This window comes from Teleopsis dalmanni, chromosome X, assembly GCF_002237135.1.
Source record: "Teleopsis dalmanni isolate 2A chromosome X, ASM223713v2, whole genome shotgun sequence".
NCBI classification, from domain to species: domain Eukaryota; kingdom Metazoa; phylum Arthropoda; class Insecta; order Diptera; family Diopsidae; genus Teleopsis; species Teleopsis dalmanni.
In genome coordinates, this window is record NC_051848.1 from 44,168,198 (window position 1) to 44,196,176 (window position 27,979).

Sequence of the window (27,979 nt, forward strand, 5' to 3'; positions counted from 1 at the left end):
ATTTAAATAACAATATCGGTCCCCAACTTCTAACAAGCTTCCCCTTCATTAAAATTTTTAAGTAATGTTTTTTCAAATGTCGTCAAATGAGCTATAGAAAGCTTTAGCAAGCACTCCAATTTCTATTTGACCATCATTCAATACAATTTGTATACATAACAATCTTTATTAGGTATTGCCATTTTTGAAATCAAACACCTACGTTTTTACTGATACATTATTGTCTAAAAGTTCCAGTAAATTTTTCATAAATCGGAATGAATTTAAAACGATAAGCTTTTTATTTCTTTCTATTTTTACAATCATTTAATGTCGGACGATGAAAAGACCAAATAAATCCTTGAATTTGACCTAAAATTTTTAAATACCTAAAGTATGATATAGTTTTCATAGTTGTACTTATGTTGAGAGATAATGTTCTCCACCTATTGTAATTTTAATATCACTTCACTTAAGATTGTTCAATTACTTGATATTTATCATCATCTATTAGAATTACGGATTTAAAAAAATTTAATAAAATAGATAAAATAGAGATTTATAAAACTTCTGTTAAATAATTTGATAAATTTCTAGTCATTTCAGATTAAAAGAACAAATAAGATCGATTCATGGATATATTCTAAAATAAATGAACAGATTAGTCAGATAACAATATTATCAATAAATGTTAACTTATTTTTTAAATATGTATTACATTGTTTTATTATTATTACGATTTTTAATATTTTTCCATTAATTCAGTACCCTCACAAATTCTTTCCTACTTAAATCTAGTTAATTTTATTATCAAAAATTTTAACTGAACAATGTTTGTTTATAATTTTTGAAAAACTAGTCAAATTATGGCTTTTCGGATGAAATCAACTAAGCATTGGTTTTCTTTTATACATTATAATGATCTATTCATAATCTTCATTATATGAACTCCATTGCAAAAGGTCCTTTTTAGAATGAAATCTGTTTTTAGTCTAGGAAAATAAGAAAAAAACGTAAGCTGTCGTAAGTTCTAAATCTTAAGTTGATGTCTTAAGTTAATAACTCTTTTAAGACAGAAAACTGGTTTCTATAACTTTTGAGTCCAGAAGAAGTTAAAATTTATGACAAAACACATTTACTTCTTCTAACAGAACCTTTCTTTATATTGTAACACATTTTTCAAATTTATTTTGAAAATATCAATTTAAGTTGATAAAACTTCTTTGGAATAGTCTAGATGCTTTAGGTTATATCCATTTATAACTTACAATAAAAATCAATTTTCTTCTTAAGTTTTAAATGAACTATTATTTAATTCTTATAGCATTAATTAATTATGTTTTCCTATATTTACTGTATTTTCTGAACAACTTCAATATCTACAGTATTTTCTGTTTGTAACGACTACGCATGGAATATATTAATATATATATAATAATTCTTTAAATGATTTTTAATATCATATAATAAAATAAAGCACATAACAGAATATATCATATAACATAATATATATTTATAATACATAATAATATAATATATAGAGTAATAATATACAATATTATATTATCTTGTAATATAATGTATATTTATAATGCAATATCCTATATAATACATAATAATATAATATATATATAATATAATATATATAAAAATAATATATAATATAATATATATAATAATAATATATAATATAATATATCTTATAATATAATGTATATTTATAATACAGTATACTGCATAATACATAATAATATTATAAAATATAATATAATATATCATATATCCTATATAATAATAACATATACAATATAAATATGTATTATATATAATATTATATAAATATTAATATTATAATATTAAATATTATATATAAACATAATAATATATAATACATATGTAATGTATATTTATAATATAATATACTATATAATATATAATACAATGTACAATATAATATAAAATAATAAAAATAAAAATAAATATACGTAATAGAAAGAAATTTACGATGTACCTCTTGGCTATTTTAGAGTTTTGTGCCAAAATATTAATCATTTTTCATTTCTGCTATTTTATTTATTTTTATTTTTATGACCACAATTATCTTCAAATACATAAACAGAAAAAAACAAAAAGAGAAAAATGGCTAAAGCTCACAATAAAACTATATAAATAAACAAATAAGAAATAAAACATAAAACATAAAAAAACAAAAACAAAAACAAAAAATAAAATACTTGAAACTCTTACAAACACACTAAATCCACGAAAAAATAAAAAACAAAAAAGAAAGAAAAAAAAACACTAAGAAAAAACCGGGTTATACCAACAGACACGCAGTGTCAGACGATTCAATTCAGGTTTTGCGATGTACTCTGTATTTGGTCTTCAGTTTTCAGTCTTCAGAATTGTTCCCGCGTATCGCTCATGAAATGTGTATGAGTGCCTGCTATTTTTTTTAGTGTTAATAAGGTTTTTCCAAATTTTTCAAGAATATGTTATATGAGAATAAAATGTGGTTGTGTTTATAACTCGAGACTGAAGACTGAAGACTAAGAACTGCAGTGTATGAAGAAAAACGTAGAATTAATAATAAAAAGTATTAATAGTATGAAATATTCGACCGAAGTGAATTTAAGCAGATTGAAATGTTTACATTAGTGTTCAAGGAATTTCATAACTGAAATTAGATGTGTCCAGCAAAAATCGTATGTCGGGAGATATATTGGACTGAAATAATTTATTTCATAGTTTCGGTTTTTGATAAAATTTATGCTAACGTTACGAAAATATATTATTACAATTTCAAATTCTTATATTTCTATATGAATATCAAAAAGCCATATACATCCATTCTGAAATATTTATGTAATCCATCCATTTTATCCATAAGACAAAAAAAACTTGAATTTAGGGATTTGTAACTTCATTTTATAATGAATTTTATAATGAATATCTTTTGGAAGATATATTTAAAGTATTTTTTTTTGTGTTAGTAACGTGAATAAATCAATTAATCAGTTCTGCTTAAAAAGACGATGAAAATATTTATGATATGGTTGGTTTGCGAGTAGCTCTATTGGATATTTGAATCTTATACCAAAAACTTACAATTTTTGTACAAATACGCATAAAAACGAGTTAGGAAAGAACCTAGGACACAATACCCTCATTTTTCTCATACAAATAAACAAACCAGAACCAGAACAAAAAGCATTATTGAAGTAATATACTAGGATTAACAAAATTGAAACCACTTATTGGTACCTATAACAATAGGACATACCAGGATTGTATAGACCTACCAAAAGCAAACGTTAGCATCACTACAGAAATCGAAGCAAGCCACTATAAACTAAAACACATTCTTACGAGATTGAGTATATATACAGATGCAAACTATAGATTCTGCCACACATGTGCTGTTAGAATGCCCTGCGCTTATGCACATACAGAATAGACCCCTGGGAATGTACACCCTTACGAAAGAGCCAATAAAACTCTATAAAGTAGACTTTTTATGTATTACTTTTTATCGATACAACAAGGCTTAGAGACTTATTCAAAATCCAGAAGGGGGGACAATAGACCGGACGGCTTATTGCGTTATTAAATAATTAACAAATAACATTAACATTAACAAATAATTTTTATTATAAATTTGAATTTGTGTTTTTAATCATCATCATCAGAAGTCTTATTCAAGAAATTTTTAGAATTCTAAAATAGTCAATAATCACACATTCATTTTCAAACTGTTGTAACTAAGTCCACTTGAGATTTTCATACAGTATTATTACCAATGATATTTTAAAATCACAAACACTTCCAACGTATGAATAACTCAATACAATCATTAAAGCTATATATTTAATTAATAGGCATTAAGAAATCATTATCTCTTCGGACATTCCTTAGTTCTAGAAAAAATTACTTGTCAGAGAAATACGACAATAATGACAAACAAAATTTCTTAAATGCATATGGATTCCTGGACACTCGTCGCTTACGTTAACCATCTTAGAATTCAAGCAGCACATTTATTTCTGTTCCCTTAACTTTTTACTCTAATCTAATCTAATAGACCTAATAAAACTCATTATAAATTATGATCTTCTATATTTTATATACTATAATATTTCCAACTGTCATTTTCTAATATTTTAACAACAAATGCCACATTAGTCCCTCGCATAAAATGTTTGTAAATCTAATTAAATCAAGATACTAAAACCCATACTAAAATTTCACACCAAACTTGAAAAAAAAAACTTATAACCATAGGCAAATTTTATAATCAGTCATATAATATCTCTTATCTACTTTCTAAAGAGTATTGTTCCCACCTCAATTAATTTAGAACGAATAAAGCCGGTACCTTCACTATCTCTACAAAACTGGCACTGAAAAATTCAAATACAAGCAGTTTTAACACATCTGAGTTCTATATATATAAACTACTTTAACTGACATATATATCTCAACTAAATGTTGTATAAAACATATTTCTCCACATATTTCCCCAACAAAAAATAATTATTACATATAATTACACTATTTTTTATATTAAATTTTAGACTGAAATTTATCTAGTATGACCCTAACAGATTTTTGGATATCTAGAATATAAATAAATAAATATTAAAGATATCGAGTATAGCGCTTCAGACTCTAACTCGCGTTTGATCAAGCAAAGTAGAACATATATCACTTTACCTAATAATATAATAATATTATAACAATTAATATTTTAATTTCAGTATTAACTGAGTTGAATGCCATTTCTTGAAATAGGGAATTAGCTCCTGCAGTTATAACATTTAGTTAGGAAACATTCTATATATGAAAACCATTTTTAATAGATTTTATTTTTAAAGGGAAATAAAACGTTGAAATAGATGTGACAGGTTCAAATTAAACACAATCTGACAACCCGCTTTTCAAACAACTTAAATCGTATATCTGTAATAAGTCTGTTAGTGTTAGTTTTCAAGTGTTCATAATGTCTATGGTTTAAGAAATTTTTTATATTCACAGAGAGAATAATCAAGAAGAATGAGATAATGAAATATTTTTTGCAATAAACATATGTAAATATCTCAAAACATTTTCTTGACTATAGCTTACGCCCAATTCTTAAGCTATAGCGTAATCCATTAATTTTATGTTTAATCTGGTTTTGTACTTCAATTGATGTTTGTTTTATAACTTTGTTTTTATGAAAAAAATCGTTTCTATTGTTTTTATAATTAAATAATATGAATAAATAAATAAAACAAAATGATTAAATAAAATAAATATATAAAATGAATAAATAAATAAAATGAATGAATAAATAAAATAAATAAATATATAAAATGAATAAATAAATATATAAAACGAATAAATAAATAAAACAAACAAATAAATAAAATGAATAAAAAAATAAAATGAATAAATAAATAAGTAAAATAAATTAATAAATAAAATGAATAAATAAATAAGAAAATAAGGCCTTATAAAAACAAAATTTTTCTACAAAATTTATATTATTATATATTATAATATATATTATATAATGTTATATATATTGAATATTATGATATATATTTTATAATATTATATATATTTAATATTATAATATATATTATATAATATTATATATGTCATATATTATTATATATTATATAAACTATTGATATTGCAGATAAATGAGATCGTCTTTATATACTATTGTGAAATAAAAAATTGACTATAACAATTTCCATATAAGGCATTAAAATAAAAGATATTTCATGGACTAATGGATATGTATATATGATACATGGACTTTAAATATTTCTTTTCAATTATTTTCGAGATATCCTGGAATTATTTCTAGATTCCCTCATATATTGTTGCTTTTGAGAGATATAGAATTTGGTACATTGAAAAATAAGTTTTTAATTCCTTGACATATTTTTAGAAGATTTAAAATATTTTTTAGAAGATCTAGAATAATTTTCAGGAATTTTGTTGAACACTTTTGATACATTATTGCTATTTCAAGAAGGTTTATATGAACTTTATAACTCTTTTGAATTGTTTCCCTACAATAACACACTACCTGCCTACCTCTTTATTAATATTGGAAATTACGATTGTATATCGAAATAGGTTTTTGCCTTTTTTTGGATTAATAAATAACTTCCTGTATTTTTAATTAGGCACCAACATTTTGTACCCTGTATAAAAAAAAACCTATTTTTCCTAAGAAAACATTTGTAGTGTATTTATATATACAATGGCAGCGGCGCGAGACATCACGGATAATTATATGTACTCGGGCAAAAATAACTAATTCTAATCATAAATAATTATATCTGATTATATATGGCATTATATATAAAATGATTTAATCATATATAAACAATAATATATAATTATTACATGAAAAAACAACACAAAAACGCAAGTGGAATCTTATTTCAATATTTAGTATTACAAAGTATTTGTTCTTGAGATGGATATCCATTTTTATAGATTTCTGATAAATACTATAAATTGCTTAGAAACTTAAACAATTTTATTACTTTTCGTTCTAATATGACACTGTAAAATACAAAAAAAAAAATTTAGTACAAAGTATTACCCAATAAGTGATTTTTAGTTCAGCTTAAGATATAATATTAGACATTCCATAACATTACCGTCTGTCCAATTATGTGAACATTAATTTTATTAATAATAATTTCATAAGTAATAATGTATTTATACATGGCTTGTACATATTATAATGCAGCCCATGTAATGTTTTCGTTTCAGCTCTGGAAAAAAAAGACCTCATTGTTGGAGTCGGTTTATGGCATATCCAACATCGCCACTATATAGTATGTATATAAGAATATTTTTGCTTTTAAAATAACAAAAATTAGCTGAACCCTGCTTTTTGATTAATTGATTGATTGTTTCGATGCTTCTGTCTTACTTCCATTTAATAAAAATAAATTAATAATAATTTTTTCGTATAAAATGAAACCCTACAAAAACTTGACCAATCATTTTTTGTGTATAAAATATGAAATGCTGATAAATCAAGACCTTGTTTTCATTCGTTATATAAATAAAAAAATTGCTGAATTTGAGCAAACCAAGTATTTGTTGAAAAACTGAAATACATACTTTCAAAATATGTATCATATATACAATATGTATTCTATATACAAATAAAATAATTATGCGATATAAGCAAAACCAAAACATATTAATAGATTCAGTTTTCTTTAGTGTAATATATGACTTTATGAATCGGGTGAAAATTTCAAACCCATACTTTAAGACGTAAGACTTACGGATGATATAATAATTATCTCTTTAACAAAGTTAGTTAGAATTCCAATTTAGACGGTTTATATTACAGTATTATCTTTTTGAATATAATTTATTAACAAATGTTAATATAATATATAAAAGTAATTGATTACTTCAAAAAATTCAAATAGTGAATGATAGTCATAGTGAATGCGTCATGTTCCTATATAACTCATAAGTGTATTTTTTGCAGACAGAATAATATAGAGATTCTATATAAATTATAAGGGTTTCAGGTTACACTGATTACTTCAGAAACTGTAGAATTGATAATCTAGACAGATGACACGCCACTATTCTTACGTTTAAAGCGATTAAAACATAGATAGGAATTCCCGTCTTGACGAACAAAATTTATTACAAAAGCTGAAAATAACTAGTAGACTAACTAAAAATATACGACGAACAAGCAAATACTTTTCTAAATTTAACAAAATCTAGTATTAATAATTTGTCATTGAACATTTATTATGTGACTGTCTCGTCTCACCCTTTTCAAAGAAGAGCATGTTCGACTTAATAAAACTTTTAAGGTTCTTTATAAATATTAGATGATGATTCATTATTACAGATGATATGGGAGGTTAGGTAGGATAAACATCACTAATGATAGATATTTGATAATATCCAGAATATATATAGCTCAATTTTACTTATAAAGAATATTTTTTTTAGAATTATACAGGTCAAATATATTTAAAAAAAATGGTTAAACTTGATATGAAAGAATTCTGTTAAAAATCGCAATGAAAAAATTTAATTCTGATTTCCAGATTGATTTTTCTCTTTTCTATATAATAATAATATATTAAGTTATAATAAAAAATAAATTATGCTTACCTTTTAGCATGATCCCTACGCAATTTGCTCTCTTTACGTGGTTGTTGTATTTGTGTTTCGGAATTTTGACCAAAACTGTTTCGGGTCTCTCGAACCATTTTGTTTTAAAAACTTCATTGAGGCATTGATTTAAATGGGCGCGCTCCACCCATTAAATCCGGGAACAAAAATATTTTAATAACCTTTTCGATGAAAACATACAAATTTTTATTATATTAAATATGTATTTGATAAAATTAAGGATGACTCTCAGCATATTTACATACATACATATTTATGTAATTTTCACTAAATATTCGTTGTCAAATTAATAAGTACTAAAAATTATAAAGAAATCAGATTATTATCGATTAGAATACTTTCGATAGTAGATAGTTGGACAGGCGGAGTATATTTTCTTTGTGTTTATTTGATTGTTTAAAATTTCGAAGAGGAGGAAATCTGAAATTTAGCTATAGTCATGTATTAATGAACACGCTTTCCAATAATTCTAAACTATAATAATAAACCTATAAGTTCAGGTTCTCAATATGGAACGAATACGAATAGATTTCTAATTTAAAATATAAAATTTAAAAAATTTATTGAATAAAGTTTAATAATATAATAAAATAAAATAAAATTTAATAATATAACTCATTTAATATTCTTTTTTAAATGGTTTTACGAAGCTTTTTTATGGAAAAGGAAGGTAAAAATCTATAGAATTTAGAAATCCCTATAAATTCTGTATTTAGCTTGTTGCTGTCGTATAATAAATTTAAATTATTATTGGTTGTTTTTAAATTATTTTAAATAAAAAAAAGGTAAAATATAGAAATCTTTTAATTCTTCTAATTTTTTTATTTTACAATTTTGTAAATTGTCTTTAGTTCTATTATTTTAAAATTTTATTAAAGCGATTAATATATGTGTAGTATGTTATTTAAATATACATACATACATATATTATAGATAGTATAAAATACGCTGTGAGTCATCAATACACATTTATACATATTTATCATTAAATTCATATTTCTTTATATGTACTGTACTATATGTTATGGATTGCACTTAATTTTTTTTATAAATTTTCTTAATTACTCTCGCATCTACTAATAGTCAACGCGTACCCGTATTAATAATAAATTCTTTATTTATATTTAATACCATATGTAAGTAATTTGCCAACACATATACTTATACTTTATAATGGAATAATATGCATACATTGATATATGAAAATAACATGATCAAAACAATGCTTACATAAAATGTAAAACAAATTTTTGTTTTCTTCAGTGGAGACTTTGTTGTGTGAAAAACAAAAACACAAAAAAATAAGAAAAATACAAAAACGAAGAAGAAAAAAAGAGTAGAGCAAAGCAAAGTAAAATTAAAAACCAGGCACACCAGTATAAAGTAAAACAGACAGATAGTTCTCAGGCCCCACATAATAAGCATACATAGAGTAGAGTTTATTCTCGAATTTCGCATTAGTATAGGAAACTAACAGATACTAACACAACACTATATTGTGCTTTAATATATGGCAGGCAACTAAAGCAGTAACAACACTGCATGATTGCATGAAATTTGACAACGTAGCATTTTGTACTAAGGTTTCTCACTGAGATATAAATTTTTTCACTTATATTTTATGATATTATTCGCAAACTGACTATGAGTGGGAATGAGAAAGCAATATTTGCAGTGTGAACTACATTCAGTATGTATACACAGTATCTGTGATTATACATTTATCGTCGTATATTTAGTTGGTACTCGAATATACTTTACGTCACCCGACACAAATATTAACTTTTCAATATATATACACATATCTATATATATTTATGTATGCATATAATCATGCATATATTATAAACGCCTGTGTTTTATTTTATAATGTTGTTTTCTTGCATAGTCAACCATTAACTTAAAAAAGACAAAAGCGAAGTTTCGTATATCCATCCAGTTAATGAAGTGTATGAAGCACTATGCATGTTCAGCTCGTTCGTTTCTGTTTTTTTACGTGTTTATTTTCTCTGCTATTCTCTTTCTACTCAAAATATATAAAGAACAGGAAATTTGGTAATGCCAAGTAACTTTATGTTGATTTCATTTGTTATTCAAAAAAAAAAAAAATAAAAATAAAAAAACGACACATCTGTAGGGGATATTTTTCATATAACATACAAATTAGAAAACATAAAGCATAATTCAATTTATTTGATTGATGATGCATTGCAGACTTTTTTCATATTACTGCTTTTAACACTACTTATTTACACTTTTTTTTTTAGATTTGCATTGATTTTAATTGACTGGCCAGTACTCGGACTGCACTATTTCAGATTAATTGGATTTGCTTTCTAGCTGTACTTCTTGTATTTTTTAATTATTGGGTTGTTTTAAATTTTAACACTTTTTATTATTTACTTTGTAAAATAAGTATACATTTTTTAATTTTTTTTTTTTTGCAAGTAGAACATTTTTTCCAACTATCTTTTAACATTTTGCATAAAGAAACGTGGAATTTAGAATTTAGAGCAAATTATCAAACACAAAAATATATTTAAGCTGGGCATCTATTGAACACAAAACACGCACACACACACACGACGACGTTTTTTTTACTAAAAAATATTTATATATATACATATACATATATGTATGTATGCATGTTTTATTCTACATACATTCATTTATTTACATAACTGGCCTTTTCAGTGTATTTTGTGCTTACGTTGACAAAACTGGATTTCTTTTTAGAACTATAAAATGTGTAGATGTTTTGCGTACACGGCGAAGAGTAGAGTGTAGAGGGCACAATTCGTTATTGATTTCTTTCTTCGGTATTAGATTTTTGATGATGAGAGCAATGCTACTACTATATACAATAAATTATTTCTTATTATTATTATTATTATTATAATGCTAATGTAATAACCGTGTTCTATTGTTACCGATGATGATATTTTACTTATTTCTGGTTTTATAAAATTTGCTATATAAACTGCGCAATCGCAATCGCAATTAAATAACAAAACAAATAACAGATATGTACAATGTTATACACATACTCAATTATATGTATGCTGCCGCTGCTGCTTCTGCTGCTGTTGTTGCTGCTGCAGAGCAGATATATATATATATATGTATGCATGTGTATCCGCGTATGTTCACATATTTATGCCAATTGTATGAATTGTTGTTTTTGTATGTTTATTTTCAAGTTGTTTTCAACTCTTTTTCACAATATAATTTCACATAAATGCATTTCATTTCCTCTCTTTTTCTTTTACACAGCGTAACCGTTCGTTCGTTCGTTTGTTTGTTCGTTCGTTCGTTTTGTAGTTTCTGCAAACATTAATAAAGAAACACTTTTTACGTGACAAAAATACAAGAATATGTACAAACATATGCATGTATACATATATAGACATATATATATCTATGTGTGTTTATGTATGAGGAATTGTACACATAATAGTTGTTTCAGGAATGCGGCGGGAATTAGTCGCAGTACATTTAGTATTTTATTTACATTTGTTTGTTTGTGTGTGCATAATTTTAAAAGGAAGCAGCAGAGTCGTTTTTTTTTCTTTTTTTTGTAATATTAACAATTTAAATTGTAATAAAGATAGTTGTTTTATATTAAAGAAAAATATAAATTTCTTCACCTGTTTTAGTTTTAATTATATTTCATAAGAATACTATATTTAATAGCGTTTAGTTCATTTATTTCATTGCTTATTCTTTTAGTGTCTAAGCAACCATAAAAAATGCGGAGCAGCAACGTTTACGTTTTATTATATAATTTTTATTCCCCCTGCATTAATCATTTCCTTTTCTTGCTTTTGTTTAGTGATGTTTTTCGTTTCTTGGGGTGCGGTAGGTAGTAGTTGAATTTGGTATTAAGATAACATTAATCAGTTGTTTTTATACGTTATATACATATTTCTTTAACATCTCTGACTGAAAACTTTATACAAGCGCATTTTTTTATTAACGTATATTCATGGGTTTGTTCGTTTGTTCGTTCGTATTTCGTTGTTGCTACACGTAAACCGCACTTGGTTTTCACCATTCGATAAGGCAACAACGGGCGGATTATTATTGTATTCCTCTCACAGTAACTGAATTTCTTTGCTCTGCAATTTTTTTAACTAGTGATTATTGTGCGCTCCGTTTTATTTTAATTCACTTTTTGTTGCAAAAATTGTGTTTGCAATTTTTTTTTTTTATTATAAATTTAAAGAAATTTTTATTAATTGAAAAAAATTTATTTGATTAATTTTTTATCTTAAATGTGAATACAATTTCAGCGACTTAAGACATTTTGTTATCACATTTAGATATACAATTAATTTTGTATATATAACTTTGATTTTTAAAGAAAAAAAAATTGTTTTTTTTCGTTTGGTATTAATTAATTTACCTTATAGATAGATAAATAAATTCGTAATTCGTATACACTTTAGTATACTACATCTGCGAATAAACACTACGTTATGTCACTTATTGTGATATTTTTACCGTCATTGTTAACGCCACCGCCGAAAACATAAAATATGGAAACGTTGGAGCCGACGTTCGTATGACGCGTCAAAACAAGAACTGCGAAAAACGGGATGTATAAGCACACGTAGATAAGAGACGAAATGAATGTTTCTGAATCCGCGGATTACGTATTTAGGAACACTTTTCATATACTATGTATATGAATTTCGCAAAAACCGCACTTTCTATCAATTATTATTTTTTTTTTTTTGTTAGCTAACATAAATATTTTATTTATTATTTTTTTCATTTTAATTTTTATACAAACTGTATATTTATGCGTAATTATTTATTACACATAATAATACATGTATGTATATCATATATACATATATATTTATATAAATATATATATATGTAATGTTGGCATTTTTATTATGCTACACATTTTGCTGGCTTTATTTTCACCAATTTGTACTTGAGTCTTTATTTTGCCCTCATAATATTCTCTTCGCTCTCATTGTCGTTCATTCGTTTGTAGTTTTGTAGATGGCGGAATTTATTGATTTTTTGGAGGCACACACAGATGTTTGTTTGTAGCGTTTCAACGTTTTAACGTTTTTCTTTTTGTTTTTACGAATACTGCATATACACACATATACACACACACGCAAGCCAACAAAACAGAAAAAAAATGTTTTGGAAGTTTTGCTGGTGCTGCTGCTAATGATATTTAATTGTTGTTGTTTTCTTTCTCATTCCCACTCGTTATATATGTATGTAGAAACCAACTAAGGAAAAGATGATGATGGCAAAGTAGTTTTTGTTGGACTATAATAGAAATATCTCCATTATAACAATGTATGCAACTATGTGTATCAAAAAAATACACACATACACAAAGTTTAATATGTGTAAATGAAGAAATATGGGAGACTTTAATACTGGTTGTGTCGAAGTAAAAAAATAAAAATACAAAAAAAAAATCTGTTTATTGTTTTATCCATATTCTTGGAAAACGAAAATATATAAGTTTTAGGTAACCGAAAAAAACAATTTTTTATAAAAATTTCTTTTTTTTTTTAATATTATAATACTGATGTTTGTGAGATATGTTTTAACTTATCAACTAAAAAAACAAAACAAAAAAAATACATACAAATATTTATATGGCAAATTACACATATATATTATAAGTATATTTAAATAAACGGATTATAATTATATACATTATATTTACTACATACGACGTGCTTAACATATAGACAACATATATGAAATGGGAATTATTATTTTTATGTATAATTTTATTAGAATTTATTTTTGTTCAATTACTTCAAGTGAGAAGCTGAAAATAAATTATAGTAATCGATATTAATTTTCTGAAAAAATAATATAGTATAATATATTTAGTAAAATCTGTTTAAAAATGAAATTCTAACTACAAATCGTCACGTCAGTTCTTTCACGTCAATTTCGTTGTTGTAATATATTTCTCTTTTTCTAAATAAAAACTATTGTTTCCACATTCACCCAAAAAGCAAAAAAAAAAGAACTTTATCACTTCAAAAAGGTTTACACTTTTGTAGAGATGCGAGCTCAATTACACAAAAACTGTTCAAGATTATATCTTTAACAAATGTTATTTTAATTCCATCCACAAAAATTATGGAAGAAATTAAGTAAAATTAAGTTATTTTCAAACTTAACTTGATTTAGTTGAATATATATGTTATTACGTCTAAATTAAAATGCAAAAGTACAAGGTTTTCAAATACAATAAATACGGACAGAATTTAGTTTAAGAACAGATTGTATCAGTAGTTGCAGTCGTGCATATAGTTTTTTTTCTTTTTTTAAGCTAATGAGTCATTGCTAATGATGTACTTAAAAGTACAAAAACAGTTGAAAAAAGTAATTTTTCACTTTTAAAAAATTCTAATCTCATGATAAATACAATATGAGTTATTCATGTCTGGAAAAAAGACAGCTTTTAAAGTGATTTCAAATGACGGACTACTAAACCAAGAAGAATTTATTTAATTATAAAAATATTACTTCATTACTATATTGTGTGTTATATATAACTATTTCACAATTACCCGACAGGTATCAGTCCTATCATAAAGGAATAAATTAAGAAAAGTTATATATATTAAAAACTGTGACATTTATTATAGCACAATAAATGCTAATAATTTTTTATTTAATCTTAAGAAAAATCTGTCCACAAAAAACGGTTTTAAATCACAAGTAATCAGCGATGCTCTTACGATATTTATATCTCTGACTTTGCCTATACTACGTGTACAGACAATACGAGTAGAAAAATGTATGTGCAATGACACATAATGTTAATATTTATAATCTACAATCAATATTATTCTTTGGTTTGTTTTTATAATAAAATTATAATCTTAATTGTACATCTATATAGTTAGTTAAAAAGGATAATGGTTGAAACAAGTTCATAATAACTATTTATGTACACTTTGATTAATTGATTTAATAATCGATTAATTATTAATCGATTAATTGTGAATTTTGATTAATTGATGATGAATCAATCACTTGAATGATTCAATTTTAGAGTATAATTATCAACATCATTATCGACACTACGCCTGGTAATCTCTTTCAATAAATCTCCACAGCGATCTCAATTATAATTGGCTTAAACTATTATATATACAAGGAATCAGAGCGAAAAGCAATTGAATAGTTGAGGATTGGATGAAGATAACAGGTGCTGAAAGCAGTGAACATAATACATTACAGGATATAGTAAGCATGGGTTATATTTAGATGTATATTGCAGAGAGCAGAGTTCACTGTGAGTTTTAGTTAAGATATATATTTGTAGATATTTCTAATTATATGACAAAAAGCTATAATTACATGATAGATAGCTATAATTAAGTTAAAATATATTTGAATTTTAAAAACTGATCAAAACATACAAATTGCTAGTTTTTCCATATTTCTTCAACTTTTGATAAAATTTTTTTTGTCTACCATTGTTGATTAATACCTTCTCTAGTTCAATAATTATTGATTTAAGAGATCTATTTTATATTAACAATAATTATTTTTTTTGTATTCTATATTAACAGGTTTTTTTTTAATTCTTTATTGTGACAAATTCAGTTATTGTAAGTAAATATATTTTTAAAAGTCGACTTTTATGACTATTCTTATGTCACTTAGAGAACTTCGAAGTAGCCAAAATAGATTTTAATACAAGCTGTTTGCAATATCTTCCTTTTTTTTTTGTAATATTTTAGTTCTCAAATTTTTACTCCTTACTGAAGAAAAGAGGAAACAATAATCAAAGATTTTAGCAATTTTTTTCTAGCAAGCGACCTTATTTCGTTTTAGACTATGTAGTGCTAATATGAGTCAATATTTTGATAATTTCTCCTCAGGAAACAAAATCTTATATTATCTTAAACTAGAAATGTAAAATATTTAAAGAAAAAAAAGTAAAAATAACAGTTATAAGTGTTCTGGACCCTAGAAGAGCGGATCATAATATCTACTATGACCTATGGTCTAAAATTATTTGTGATAAAAGGTTTTCTTTTTTAAAGACAATTAAAGTAACAATAGACTCTAACTCTAGAGTCTAGATTAGATAATTGAATAAAACTATATACTCATAAATGTATTAATTACGTAAAATTTGAAAAAATATTTAAAAAATTAAAAACACCATTTTTACACCAATTGCTTAAAATAATAGAACTATACGCCAAGCTAAGCTGATATAATATAATATATAAAATGGTTAATAATTGAAAAAAGACGACTGATAATGGTATAGTAATTAATTATAAATGTATTTATTCATCATAATTAACATTGTAGTAATAATTGAGAATCACATTATTAGAATACTACATGATTAGTTCTAGAATCGGCTGAACCTATGTCCTCAAGCTACCCGGCTACTCAATCAATCAAGTAACGCTCACCACTCCCAACAAATATAGTGGCTTACAACAATAACCACATAATATATTTAGTATTCTCTACAATATATTTATAGGTTTCTGAAGCCCGAATATAAGTTATTATATGCATAAATATAAAATAAATAACAACGAATTAAAAAAAAAAATAAAAATCAAATTCTTATTTTAAAAGATCGAAAAAGCCCTTTAACACATGGCGAGGGCCCAAATCCCATCGAATAATAAGCACCACTTTTCAATTTTTCGTAATAAACTACACAAGAGATATCAAGGTTTTGAACAGTAATTTTTATTTCTATCATATAATTTTTTTTTGCTAAAAATTAAATTTGAACTAAACTAAGTTGAATTCCACTGCTATCTACAGATTATCGGACCCATAGATAAGACTGACAAGTATCATTAATGTTGCAATCGAATGACGAATACTTTTTACCGGTATAACAATAATAACAATATGTATAAATTAAATATTATCAACAGTAATCACCACAAAAATAGCTGGGTCTATATCCCGCAGTTACTCCGACAAGCAAATGCCGTTCTCCACACCAAAAAAATGGAACTACGCTGGCAGATCCTGGCGATTTACAACAACAAAAACAAAGCAGGCTATGCAAAAATCTGGATGTTTAAGGAAACTCTTTTTTTTTTTTGTTTGGAAGCTTGTCTAAAATTTTCATTGGACCTATTAATATTTTGCAGAGATTTGTTACTACAAAAATATTATTATTATTACTTTATTAAAATACGCTTTACTAACACACACAAACAATAACACATCTTAAGTGATGTATCTCTTCTTTCTAATTACTTTTAAGGACTCGTTATCTCTACGTGACCTTACCTAACCAGTTTTACTTATCTATCTACCTGTCAAAGTTGCATATCTCTGGTGAACATGATTAGATTATAAAATAAACAAACAAAGTTATTGCGTTAACTTAACATATTACTGCAAAATTAAACTATAAGACCTACAAGATTTTGATATATAAAAGCCTATTAATTATATTTTTCTGGTTATTTATTAGGTAAATACAATATATAAATATAGAATTAAACTATAACGCCTAGAGAGCTTTAATATATCTATTATATATATTAGGTGTCTATAAAGTGCCTATAATTAACACTTTTCGGTTATTTATTCCATAGTAGTCCAAAAAAAATCTTTTCATTGACTTTAAAACTACAATTATAAACATTTTGTTTATTCTAACTAGGCTTTCAAGTCGTAAATCGGTTAAAAAAAATTGTACATTAAATTTTTTGTTAGATATAGTTAACCTTAACTTCTTTGAAGATCTTTTTTTTTTGTTTTTTTAAACAACTCAGGTTCGAGGTAAATATTGTACGTTTACTGTACTAGAAGCGTAGACGAGCAGAAAAAAGAAGAAGCACGTACAAATTTACTTGATGTTTTATGAACATTTTCGAGATTTTTTTACGCGAAACTTGGTATTATGCAGCAGACACCAAAGTATCTTGTTTTTTTCTTAATTTTTTGTTGAGAAACTAAAATTTTAAAAATTGACTTTAGGCTTGTCGCAAGACACGAGCGGGACTAATTTTTAGCATCATCATCTGCATATGTGGTGCACAAAACTGAATGATTGACTGCGTCGACGAACAAAGAAAAAACTGACTGGATGGTTTGTGCTGTGCTGCATATACTTCATAACTTCAGACTAACTTCTCGGTAGTGAAGACGACTTCCCAGGAAATATTATTATTTTGGTACCTGACATGTGAAGAGACCAAGTAATAAAAGTAGAAGAAGAAGAAGAAGAAAAAAAAAAAACAAACATCGTCAGCAAAGCAAAAAATGTGTATATAAAGCATATAATAGAGAGTTTGGAAATGAGCTTTGCTTTATATATATAATATTTTTATGTATAGAAAAAGTAAACATACTACGAAATTAGTATCGGTACTGGTATGGATGAAATTTTTTAATTTTTTAATTTATGCTTAGAACCCTTTTGATGTAGACTTCGCCTGCGACTTCGACTTCTACTTCTACTTCCTCAACTACGCCAACAGCAAAACATTAACATTAACAGAGCAGAAAGAATTGAACGAAATATGCAATCCACATGTCTTTCATACACAGAACCGGTATGCCTACAAACAGCATGGATGGTAAGTAAGCAACAATTAAAATGCCACATTTGTTGTACAATATACAAAGAAAGAGTACTCTGTCGGTATCAATGTATGTATATATATATTGTTATTTAGTAGAACACACAAAAACATATGTTCAATACGTTTTATAAGGTTTCTTCGAGAAAAAACAAATATATATCGAATTCATATAAAATTTTTGCAAACTCTTTTATATAATTTATAATGTTTATACAACAAACATTAGTACGTAGAACTAGCCACACCTATATTGAGAAGAATAGAGCAGCGACATTAGGGTAAATATAAATTATTGTATTTAATACATACAATAACGCACCACTAAAAACAACAATTTAATGCCATTGCAACAATCATTAATAATAATAGTTTTTTTTTACAATAAATCAATAACCTTTATCTTGAAATCCAACCAACTCAGTACATACTACTAATGCTACTTTTTTTTCATTTTTTTGTTTTTCTTGTAAATGATTTACTACTTTTCTGCACTGTCACGAAATAGTCAAACGCCACTGTTCACTGTGCAGTTCAGTTCATGAGAACTAAACACTAAAAACTAAAAATAAAGCGTATTTAGCTGCTGTAAGGAGGAATTTTGTTGAAGCGTTGGCTTTTAACTATTCAACTATTCTTCGTTTTTCTTAACTAAACTAAACTAAACTAAGTAAGCAAGGTTTAAGTGCTGTCGTCGGTTTTGTTGTTTAAATAAATGCGTCGTCTTAAATACACTAAATTGTATTGAAATTAAGTTGACAATAATGATGTTTACACTATGTTTTTGTTGTCTAAAATACTTTTTTGTTTTTTGATGTTTTTTTAATACTTACAGAAAAATTTAACCATTACTAATCCAATAACGGACGACTTCGAGTAATCACACAATTTTAACTCCAAGTGTGCAAGGGCTCAAGTTATTTTTTTTTTTTGTAAGATAACAATTATACTTTTGTTTTTTTTTCTCCTTTTTATTCTTTTTTACTTTTTTGTATATTTGTATTCAATATTTTGTTTAATATGAATTAATTTTACTATCTAAATCTTCATATTTAGATACATACACGTATAAATATATATATGCATATATATATTTATATACACAAAACATACATAAATATATATTTTGATAGATATGTATGTATAAATTGATAGATATAGAGAAATATGGTATAAATTAATTAATTTTTTGCCACTAACTTCACTCACTATTCACTAAACACTTCGTATATTTTCTTTTTGAAACGATTTAACACATTTTATCATATTTGCATATAACAGAACATTTCAATATTTAGTAATTTTTCTTTTATTTGGCATTTGATGATTTTTTATTTTGCTTGGATTGTTGATTTGATTTGATTTCTTTCACATTTTTTTTTTGTAAATTTTCTCATATACACAATTTTGTACATTAACATATATTTGCATTAATTTTTTCATAATTTGCCACGAGAAATTAGTAACTTTTTAAGTAACATATATGTTTCTTTTTCCATATAATAATTATTTTTTCTTATCATAATATTTTGCACGAAGGGAACGCATACCACTCCGTGAACTACCCACGTCCTTCACGATTTATACAACAACTAACAAAAACTCTATTAAAAATCTTGTGCTATGTGGAGAGTATTGGTGCAAATTTCATATTCAAGAGTGTAGAGAGAGAATTTTTCAGGTACAAGATACACAAAAAAGGTTCAAATATTGAATAAAAGGTGCAATAAATACACATGGTGTCAGTACCATGTGTTGCATTTTCAATGTTACCAAAACATAAAAAAAATATTTTAATTTATTTAATTTTATATATTAATACATAAATTTATATATAAATATATAATATATTTATATGCAAGGAATATAAAAATTATATATAACTATAACACAAAATAATACAATACATACATAAAAACAATACATTATATTTTACTCTTATTACACTAAAAAAAAGATATAGTAATTATTTTAATATTTATTTTGTTGGATTTTCAATTTGTCACTCGAACTGATTTTTTTAATGTTGGTTTTTTTTTTATATTTTATATTCAGCTATAGGTCGCTGTTGTGTCAAAATTAAAATTAAACATTTATTTAATATTTTCTAATATATTCTATATTTCGACTCTCCTTCAGTATCATCATGAGGATCAGGATGTAACATAAATTAACATTAATAAAATCTATATCTAAACTACAACATGCACTTGATTCCATTATCTATAGTGCACTAATAATATATATTAAACAAATGTTTAATTTTGATTTTAACAAAACGTGACCTATAGTCGGATATATACTCTTTTGTTTACTTATGTTTTTAATCCTTATTGTAGTTCATAAACAGTTTTTAAGCAATATTTGTAAATTTTATACTAAAATAATTATTGTGGGCTTGTATGTAATATAATTTTAAATAATATTGCTTTAAAATGTTTGCTTAATTAAATAACATTTTATTCGCAAATGTCTATCTACGATATAAATCTAATCAGAGATATTGCAAGATAATGTCTTTGTTTATAATTTATACTTTATGAACAGTTTTTAAGCAATATTTATAAAAATTCAGCAATATATAATTAATGTTGATATTTATATGAAATAATTTTTAACAAGATCGCTTAAATGATGGCTGAATGATAAAAAATAATAAAAAAAATAACTAAACAATATACCGAACTGGTCATAAATAAAACTAATTAATTAAACTAATTTATGTTAATAATTATTGAAATAATATGAAGTCGAACAAATTTTAAAACAAATGCGATATAAATCGTATAAGAGAGACTAAAACATTATATCTACATTTTTACAAATAATTAGTATACCTTTATTTATATATGTATATTTGAATAAATATGTATAAATAAATATATTTTACAAATACACGATTTATTACTGTTCAAATATATATTATTATAAGTAAAATAATAGAATAGTAGAATAGTATATGCATATACTATTCTACTTATATGCATCTACAATTTCTGGATATAAAAATAAAAAAAATTTCGTATATCTGTTATTATCTAAATAATGAAATTTATAAATTATTTAAGCTTTTCTTATGTATCATATAAAATTAAAAACAGTAAAAGCAAATTCATGAAATTTGCGTAAGAGCTGAGAGAAGGCATTTTGGATGGCTGGTAACATATAAAGATTTAACATCTTTCATTCTCTATTCCTAGTATTTTATATTTGGTTATTGTATTATTATTATGGTTAATACATATTAAATATAAAAAAATTTTTATTTAAATTTAGAATTTAGAACGTAGATAAATCTAATTTTTAAAATTTGTTGTTCCAGAATTATTAAAGAGACAATAATACTTACATATTAGGCAGCGTTTTTATTGAATATAATTTTTATTTTATTGAAATAGCATTTTTACATAATATTATAGTTTAAAGTCTTTTTTTTTGGGTCCATACATAATCCAATGTTTCCTTAGTTTTTGCAAACTGTATTGTTATTCAATACTTACAAATACTTTAAAACATAATTATAATTTTTATATGTATGTATACCTTCCTGCATATGGGTGGATGATTGCAGTGACAGGTCAGTAAATATCCTTTTACTTCCTGTAATAAGTGAATATTCACCGTTTTAGTACTATATCTAGCAAAAAATATAAAGAAATAAAAACTTGATTTATTACCTTGAACTTGAGTCATTTAACAAGCAGACCTTTTGCCCTTACCGATGAATGGTCTGACAAATTGTCAATGAAGTAATTTAATTCACCATTCCAATTTGAACCATTCCAATAAAAATTTATACATTCTAAGTTACTCAATTAAATAATAAAAATAAATAATAATAATTTATAACTATTTTATCTATTTATTGTAGCACTTAAAGGACAATTTTCACAAGAGAAAGATTAAACTAATGATCTTATTCAATACATTAAATAATTAAATTTGTCTTTATGTACTCTAATGATCTTGATCTTTAACTAATGATCTTATTCAATACATTAAATAATTTCATTAAATAATTTGTCTTTATATACTCGTATATAATTATATTATAGAATATTAATTAAAATAATTCATTATAATTTGCTTCTACTTCTACGACATTACAAATGGGCAATAGTTGTCTCTGTCTCGCTCTAGTGAAAGTTGTGACAGTTGTATCAGACGCGCCTTCACAACCTAACCTAACTAAGTGAAGTTAGTTTATAAAACTTATAAATTTATACAAATTTAAAGCCTCGTGCGGTTAATTGATTGATAATACTATTAGCTTTCGGTATAGTAACTAAGATTCTTTTTGTAGTGTCTTCTTCTTATACACTGGAATAACGTATGCTTCGCATTGTCAGGTATGCAATCATTATAGAGGCTGGCGGTTCTATAGTGACGACTTTGCGCTGAAGTGGTATTTACTTCTTCTTTAGCGTTTATAATCTTCGATCTTGAATCAAAAGAGTATATTTGCCGCCAACCGAATAGTTACTTTGTGTCTCTTAAAGGTGTTTAGGGTAATTCAGTCAGAACTCTCCTCTGTTATGTTCTCTTTTATTGTGTTTATCATGTCTGTAGTTTTACCGATATAAGCTGCTTTGTTCTATCATATCTACAGTCGTTCCAGTGTACATCTTCTGCATAGATACTTTATTCTAGTAGATTAGTTGACCCAATGTAATAAGAGTTGGTCTATTAGTTGTCACTGTGTGAACTAAGCGAAAGAAGATAGTTATACTGTTTTTATTGCGTCTTTGGTTAAAATACTCTAAAAGAAGATTATTTATGTTGTTTTTGTTTAAAGTTTAATAATTCTCTACTTGCTATAATAGTAGATTAAGTATAGTTTTTCTTAATATATTATTTAATTTTTATTTCTAAGTTTTTAATGATTTTTATGTAAAATTTAAAAAATTAATTAAATTTGTAGTAAAAATTGTTTAAATATTATAAAATAATGACTTCATATTTAATTTTATAACATATTTCTTATCAACTAATATATTTTTATAATTTTTTGATAATTATGAACTTATTTTTTAAATTTATATTAATAGTAATTATAATCATATAAATATGTAAAGAGTTAAGTAATTTTAAAAAATAATAAAAATTTCAATAAAAATTTATATTAATTCATAAATAAGTTAATAATTTAATAGAAAAAGTATTATTTCACCAAAAATAAAAAAATGTGCTAGCACGCGATATTATACGCCGTTGACAACATTCATTGTGAATGACAGTTGCACACATGCCTGCAAACAAAGCTTGACGCGCGATTACACTACAGTAGCTACAGCGGCTAGATATGACAAAAATAGAGTGAAGCAAATATTTTAGAAAATTCTAGAAAAATGTCTATCAAAACAAACAGTTTTTGTTGCACATTTGTTTTATTTTTGACTGTTTATGCATTTATTTGTAGTTCTACTTTTATATTCCGAACTAAATTATTTATTTCCTTACTTTTTAATTAAAAAATTTTTAAAATTTATAATTGATTCTTTAATTTTAATTTATTTCGCTACTCAATACGACTTGTTTTTTTTTTTTTCTTAAAAAAGGTTTTAATATATGACAGATTCAACAGTAAAAGTTGATTTTATGTTTTTGAGTTATTTTCTGCAATTGCAAGTACTAAAAATAGTAATACAGTGGAAGGTGCATCCAGAAAAAAGCAAACATTTGCGAACGAACGAACTTTTGTAGGTGCGATTACCTGCGAATATTCGTTAGTTGAATATTGAATGCATCTTGATAATGAGCGAACATATGTTCAGACAAAACATTGAAACCGCATATGACGTACGACACGTAAAATGAACATTTATTTATTTATAAATTTTATTGTAATAAAAAAGTTAGCTGTTTTTAGTTAGTAAATTTTTTGTGTTTAATATTATTGAAGTCAAGGAGATCAAAAAAATATAAAGAAATCAGCTCAATTTAGGTCGTATGCGAGTTCAAGTAAATTGAGGGAAATAATAAATTATGTCGGTATTGCAGCGAATGTTGGTATTTACCAGAATTTCGAGTAGGGTTAATTAGATAAAAATTAGGTAAATTAGGTGTTACCATTGTGAAAATTTTATAAGATGTTTAATAAATAAATAAATAAATTTCAAAACAACCAATAAATAAATAAATATTTACATAAGTGCAGTGCAAAAAATCCCTTAGGATATTTCAATTTACTTTACCTCAATTTACTCGAACTCGCACACGGCCTTAATAGAGAGTTTTCGAAAAGTACTGGACTACAACAACAAAAATTCTTTCTATATATTATTTTTTTATTAATTGAATTTTTGGCTGACCGTATAGCTGTTTGGAGTATTGCCAAATACGCATCATCAGTGGTCTTGGAATTATTTCTTATATTTATTAATTCAAAGAAACCTCATTATTAGTTATAAAAATCATTACTACAATTGTAATTACAATTGCTACAATCCGTAATTTGAAATTAACAAATATAGACCAAAATCCGTTTTTAATTATCTTAAAAATTATACTTGTGTTTGGAAATAAGAATCGCTGTATTAATCGAATGTAGGTTCATTTTATTATGTATACATAAATGTAGTTTTATGTCTTTGATACAGTTACAATGGTAAGTCCTAAAAGCCAATATTAAACTTAATTTAATTAATTTGGCAAGACCAAATTGAAATTGCAGACAGTTATTAACTTTTTGTTCAGACATCGATTTCGCCCAAATATAATGTTTTGTCACTAGAAGCTGAAGCAATAATTGGTTGTTTTGGATGAAAGTCAACGTCATTTACACATCCATTGTGTCCAGGTAATTTGTATAAAATCCGCCTACTGGTTGTGTCCCAAATATAAACGAAACGATCTGCAGAACCAGCACTGACCTAAAAAGTAAATAATATTAGTAATTTTTTTATTTACTATTACAATAGAAAGCAGTAGTATTTTTGGATTTGATTTTTACTAGGACTTTGAACTAGAACTTGATCGAAAATCTTAGTGGAAAATCTTTGTATTCAATACCGAACAGAGATCGACATGAATGTATTCAGAAGCCAGTATGAAATTCACTGACTAAACGCGCATCATGTGTGCACACGAAACAGTATACACGCGAACCAAAAGAAATACACTATTCCCAAAGCTTAATGAAGTGCACTGCTATGCTTCGTAAAAGGCAACGATCCTTTGTGAATGCTCCAGAGGTTTGTTACCTCTGACATTGAGGTAAGGCTCAACCGTAAACCCATTCAGCTTGTTTCCAAGCTAAAATATCTTGGCGTTGTCGTAAACACTACTAGTCGTGTAGTTAAGCTGCTCTGCTGTAATTAGCTAATTCGCCCCCTACTAACCTACACCTTACCCATTTGGCATGCAATCTCTTCCGCTCAGATGGAGAGAATCCGCTTGTTTAAGCGGAAACTGCTTCGTGATTGCAATTACAAGAGCAAGCCTGCCGGCAAGCACTTCTTCGTCTCTGTGCTTTATGTCAATGCCAAGATCACTCGTGTTGACAAGTACATTTTGTCACTCGCTTGTAGGTATCTCACCCGGCTGCACGACGTCGCCATTCCCAATACCCTCCCTGAAGACCTTGTTCAAGCCTTGTGATTGAAACCTCCTTAATACCTGTCCCTTAACTTAAATGACTGGGACTGAAATCCCCACGTCATCCCCTTTAAAACCGCGATTTTCGTGAATCTAGTGTCTGGTTTACTGTTAATGTCACCTCCGTGCTTGTGCAAAAACCCCACCCCCTTTATTATTACCCAATCTTCCTAAATTATGCCTTTGCTTTCCACTGTTCCACCGGAACAGACTATATCTAGTTTTTTAAATGAATGAAAAGTTGTTCGATTCGCAGTCCTGCTTATTAATGACCCATATGGGACTACTAATTCATGCTTTCAAATCTTCCTTTAATTTAGTGTAAGAAGTGATAACTAAGTGGTTTAATTAAATAATACTCACTTTACTTCCATCTGGAGACCAAGAGCAACGAAGTAAATTCTTTTCAAAATTATGCTGATGGCCGTTGAATATTTTCACGCACCTCTCTCCAGGCACAAAATTCCTTATATCCCATATCCTTAGCGTATTATCCATTGAGTTGCTAAGTAAATAAGACCCATCAGGGGATAGACATATACCAGTTACGGTATCTGTGTGGCCACGAAGGCGATGTAATACTTGCTGTTTCCGTACGTCCCAAATTTTAATTTCATTATCGATTCCACCACATATAATTTGATCTGCAGTATCATTAAAGCAGACAGATGTTATTTGATATTGATTATCGAAAGTATGTAGAAAATTCTTCTTTCTAATGTCCCACATTCGAATAGTTTTGTCATCTGATCCAGAGCATAACATTTGTTGGCCTCGCCTATTGCCATCGACAGAGTTAACAAATGAAGAATGACCTTTCAGCCGGCGTACACGTTGACCTATACTTAAATCCCAAAGTGCAATAGTTTTATCCGAAGAGCAAGAGTATATAAGAGAATCATCAGATGAAAAATGAGCTTCTAACACCGCCCCTGCATGTCCAGACAATGTCAAAACATTTTCACATTCGCCACTTACATTCCATAAATCTGCAAAAATAAAAAACATTAATTTTTGAACAGAATATATTTCGAATATTAAGTATTATATACATATTTGCCGGTCGTGACCAGATGAAAGCAATAATTGTCCCTCAGAATCGAATTCTGTTGTGTAAATCTCTCCATTATGTCCTTCTAGTAAGACTATAGGTGCAAATAATTCTGATGTTCGTTTACCTCGCTGCGTGTAATAACTTTATTAAAGAAATGTTTTTTATTTATGTTAATATATATTACCGATTCTACTAGTGCCTTTGACCTACTATTACTTAGTACTAATTCATTTTTTGGTCGTTTATGTTCTTGCATAAGAACAATGCTATTTCCTGGACGCTTTGTACCCATTGTAGATTGGCTTCCGTAGTCAATAATTTTAATCTTAATTATTTATATATCATATAAATTTACAATCCAGAGTTCCAAAGCGCTTACAAAATATCATACAAAACTAAAGAAACGATGAAAATATGAAACAGCTAATATCAAACTATAATAAGCCTGAAAATTAATGCAATTCCGTTTTGTTGTTATATTTATAATTAAATTTATTTTTAGTACAATAATATTGGCTATTATGAAATGTGTATCGATAGTCAATATGCATTTATCTACTGAGTCGTTTGGTGT

The 27,979-nt window shown here is 26.1% G+C and overlaps 2 protein-coding genes across 5 annotated transcripts in view; both read right to left on the bottom strand.

The window, feature by feature from the left end:
* LOC119687187 (protein split ends) overlaps positions 1 to 19,732 on the bottom strand; it is a 77,574-nt gene extending 57,842 nt beyond the window's left edge. For all 4 annotated transcript variants that reach the window (XM_038101436.1, XM_038101439.1, XM_038101437.1 and 1 more), the window contains exons 1-3: positions 19,589 to 19,732; positions 13,969 to 13,981; positions 8,146 to 8,327 (exon numbers count right to left, since the gene is read on the bottom strand). In XM_038101436.1, the coding sequence (XP_037957364.1) occupies positions 8,146 to 8,243 (98 nt within the window). In that variant the 5' untranslated portion in view covers positions 8,244 to 8,327; positions 13,969 to 13,981; positions 19,589 to 19,732. The remainder of the gene's footprint in view (positions 1 to 8,145; positions 8,328 to 13,968; positions 13,982 to 19,588) is intronic.
* Positions 19,733 to 25,291: 5,559 nt separating this feature from the next.
* Positions 25,292 to 27,960, bottom strand: LOC119690121 (U5 small nuclear ribonucleoprotein 40 kDa protein). The gene is made up of 4 exons (XM_038105113.1): positions 27,590 to 27,960; positions 27,404 to 27,533; positions 26,715 to 27,340; positions 25,292 to 25,627 (listed from the first exon to the last, which is right to left on the bottom strand). The coding sequence occupies exons 1-4, from the start codon at positions 27,695 to 27,697 to the stop codon at positions 25,448 to 25,450; spliced, it is 1,044 nt and encodes a 347-aa protein (XP_037961041.1). The 5' UTR covers positions 27,698 to 27,960; the 3' UTR covers positions 25,292 to 25,447.
* Between the last annotated feature and the right edge of the window lie 19 nt (positions 27,961 to 27,979).

Bases quoted from the DNA above. Each gene is read 5' to 3' on its own strand.
- LOC119690121 (XM_038105113.1), bottom strand. From the start codon at position 27,697: ATGGGTACAAAGCGTCCAGGAAATAGCATTGTTCTTATGCAAGAACAT. The intron at 27,534-27,589 runs GTAATATATATT...TATTACACGCAG, and splicing joins CAAAGGCACTAGTAGAATCG to CGAGGTAAACGAACATCAGA. The intron at 27,341-27,403 runs GTATATAATACT...TTATTTTTGCAG, and splicing joins TGGTCACGACCGGCAAATAT to ATTTATGGAATGTAAGTGGC.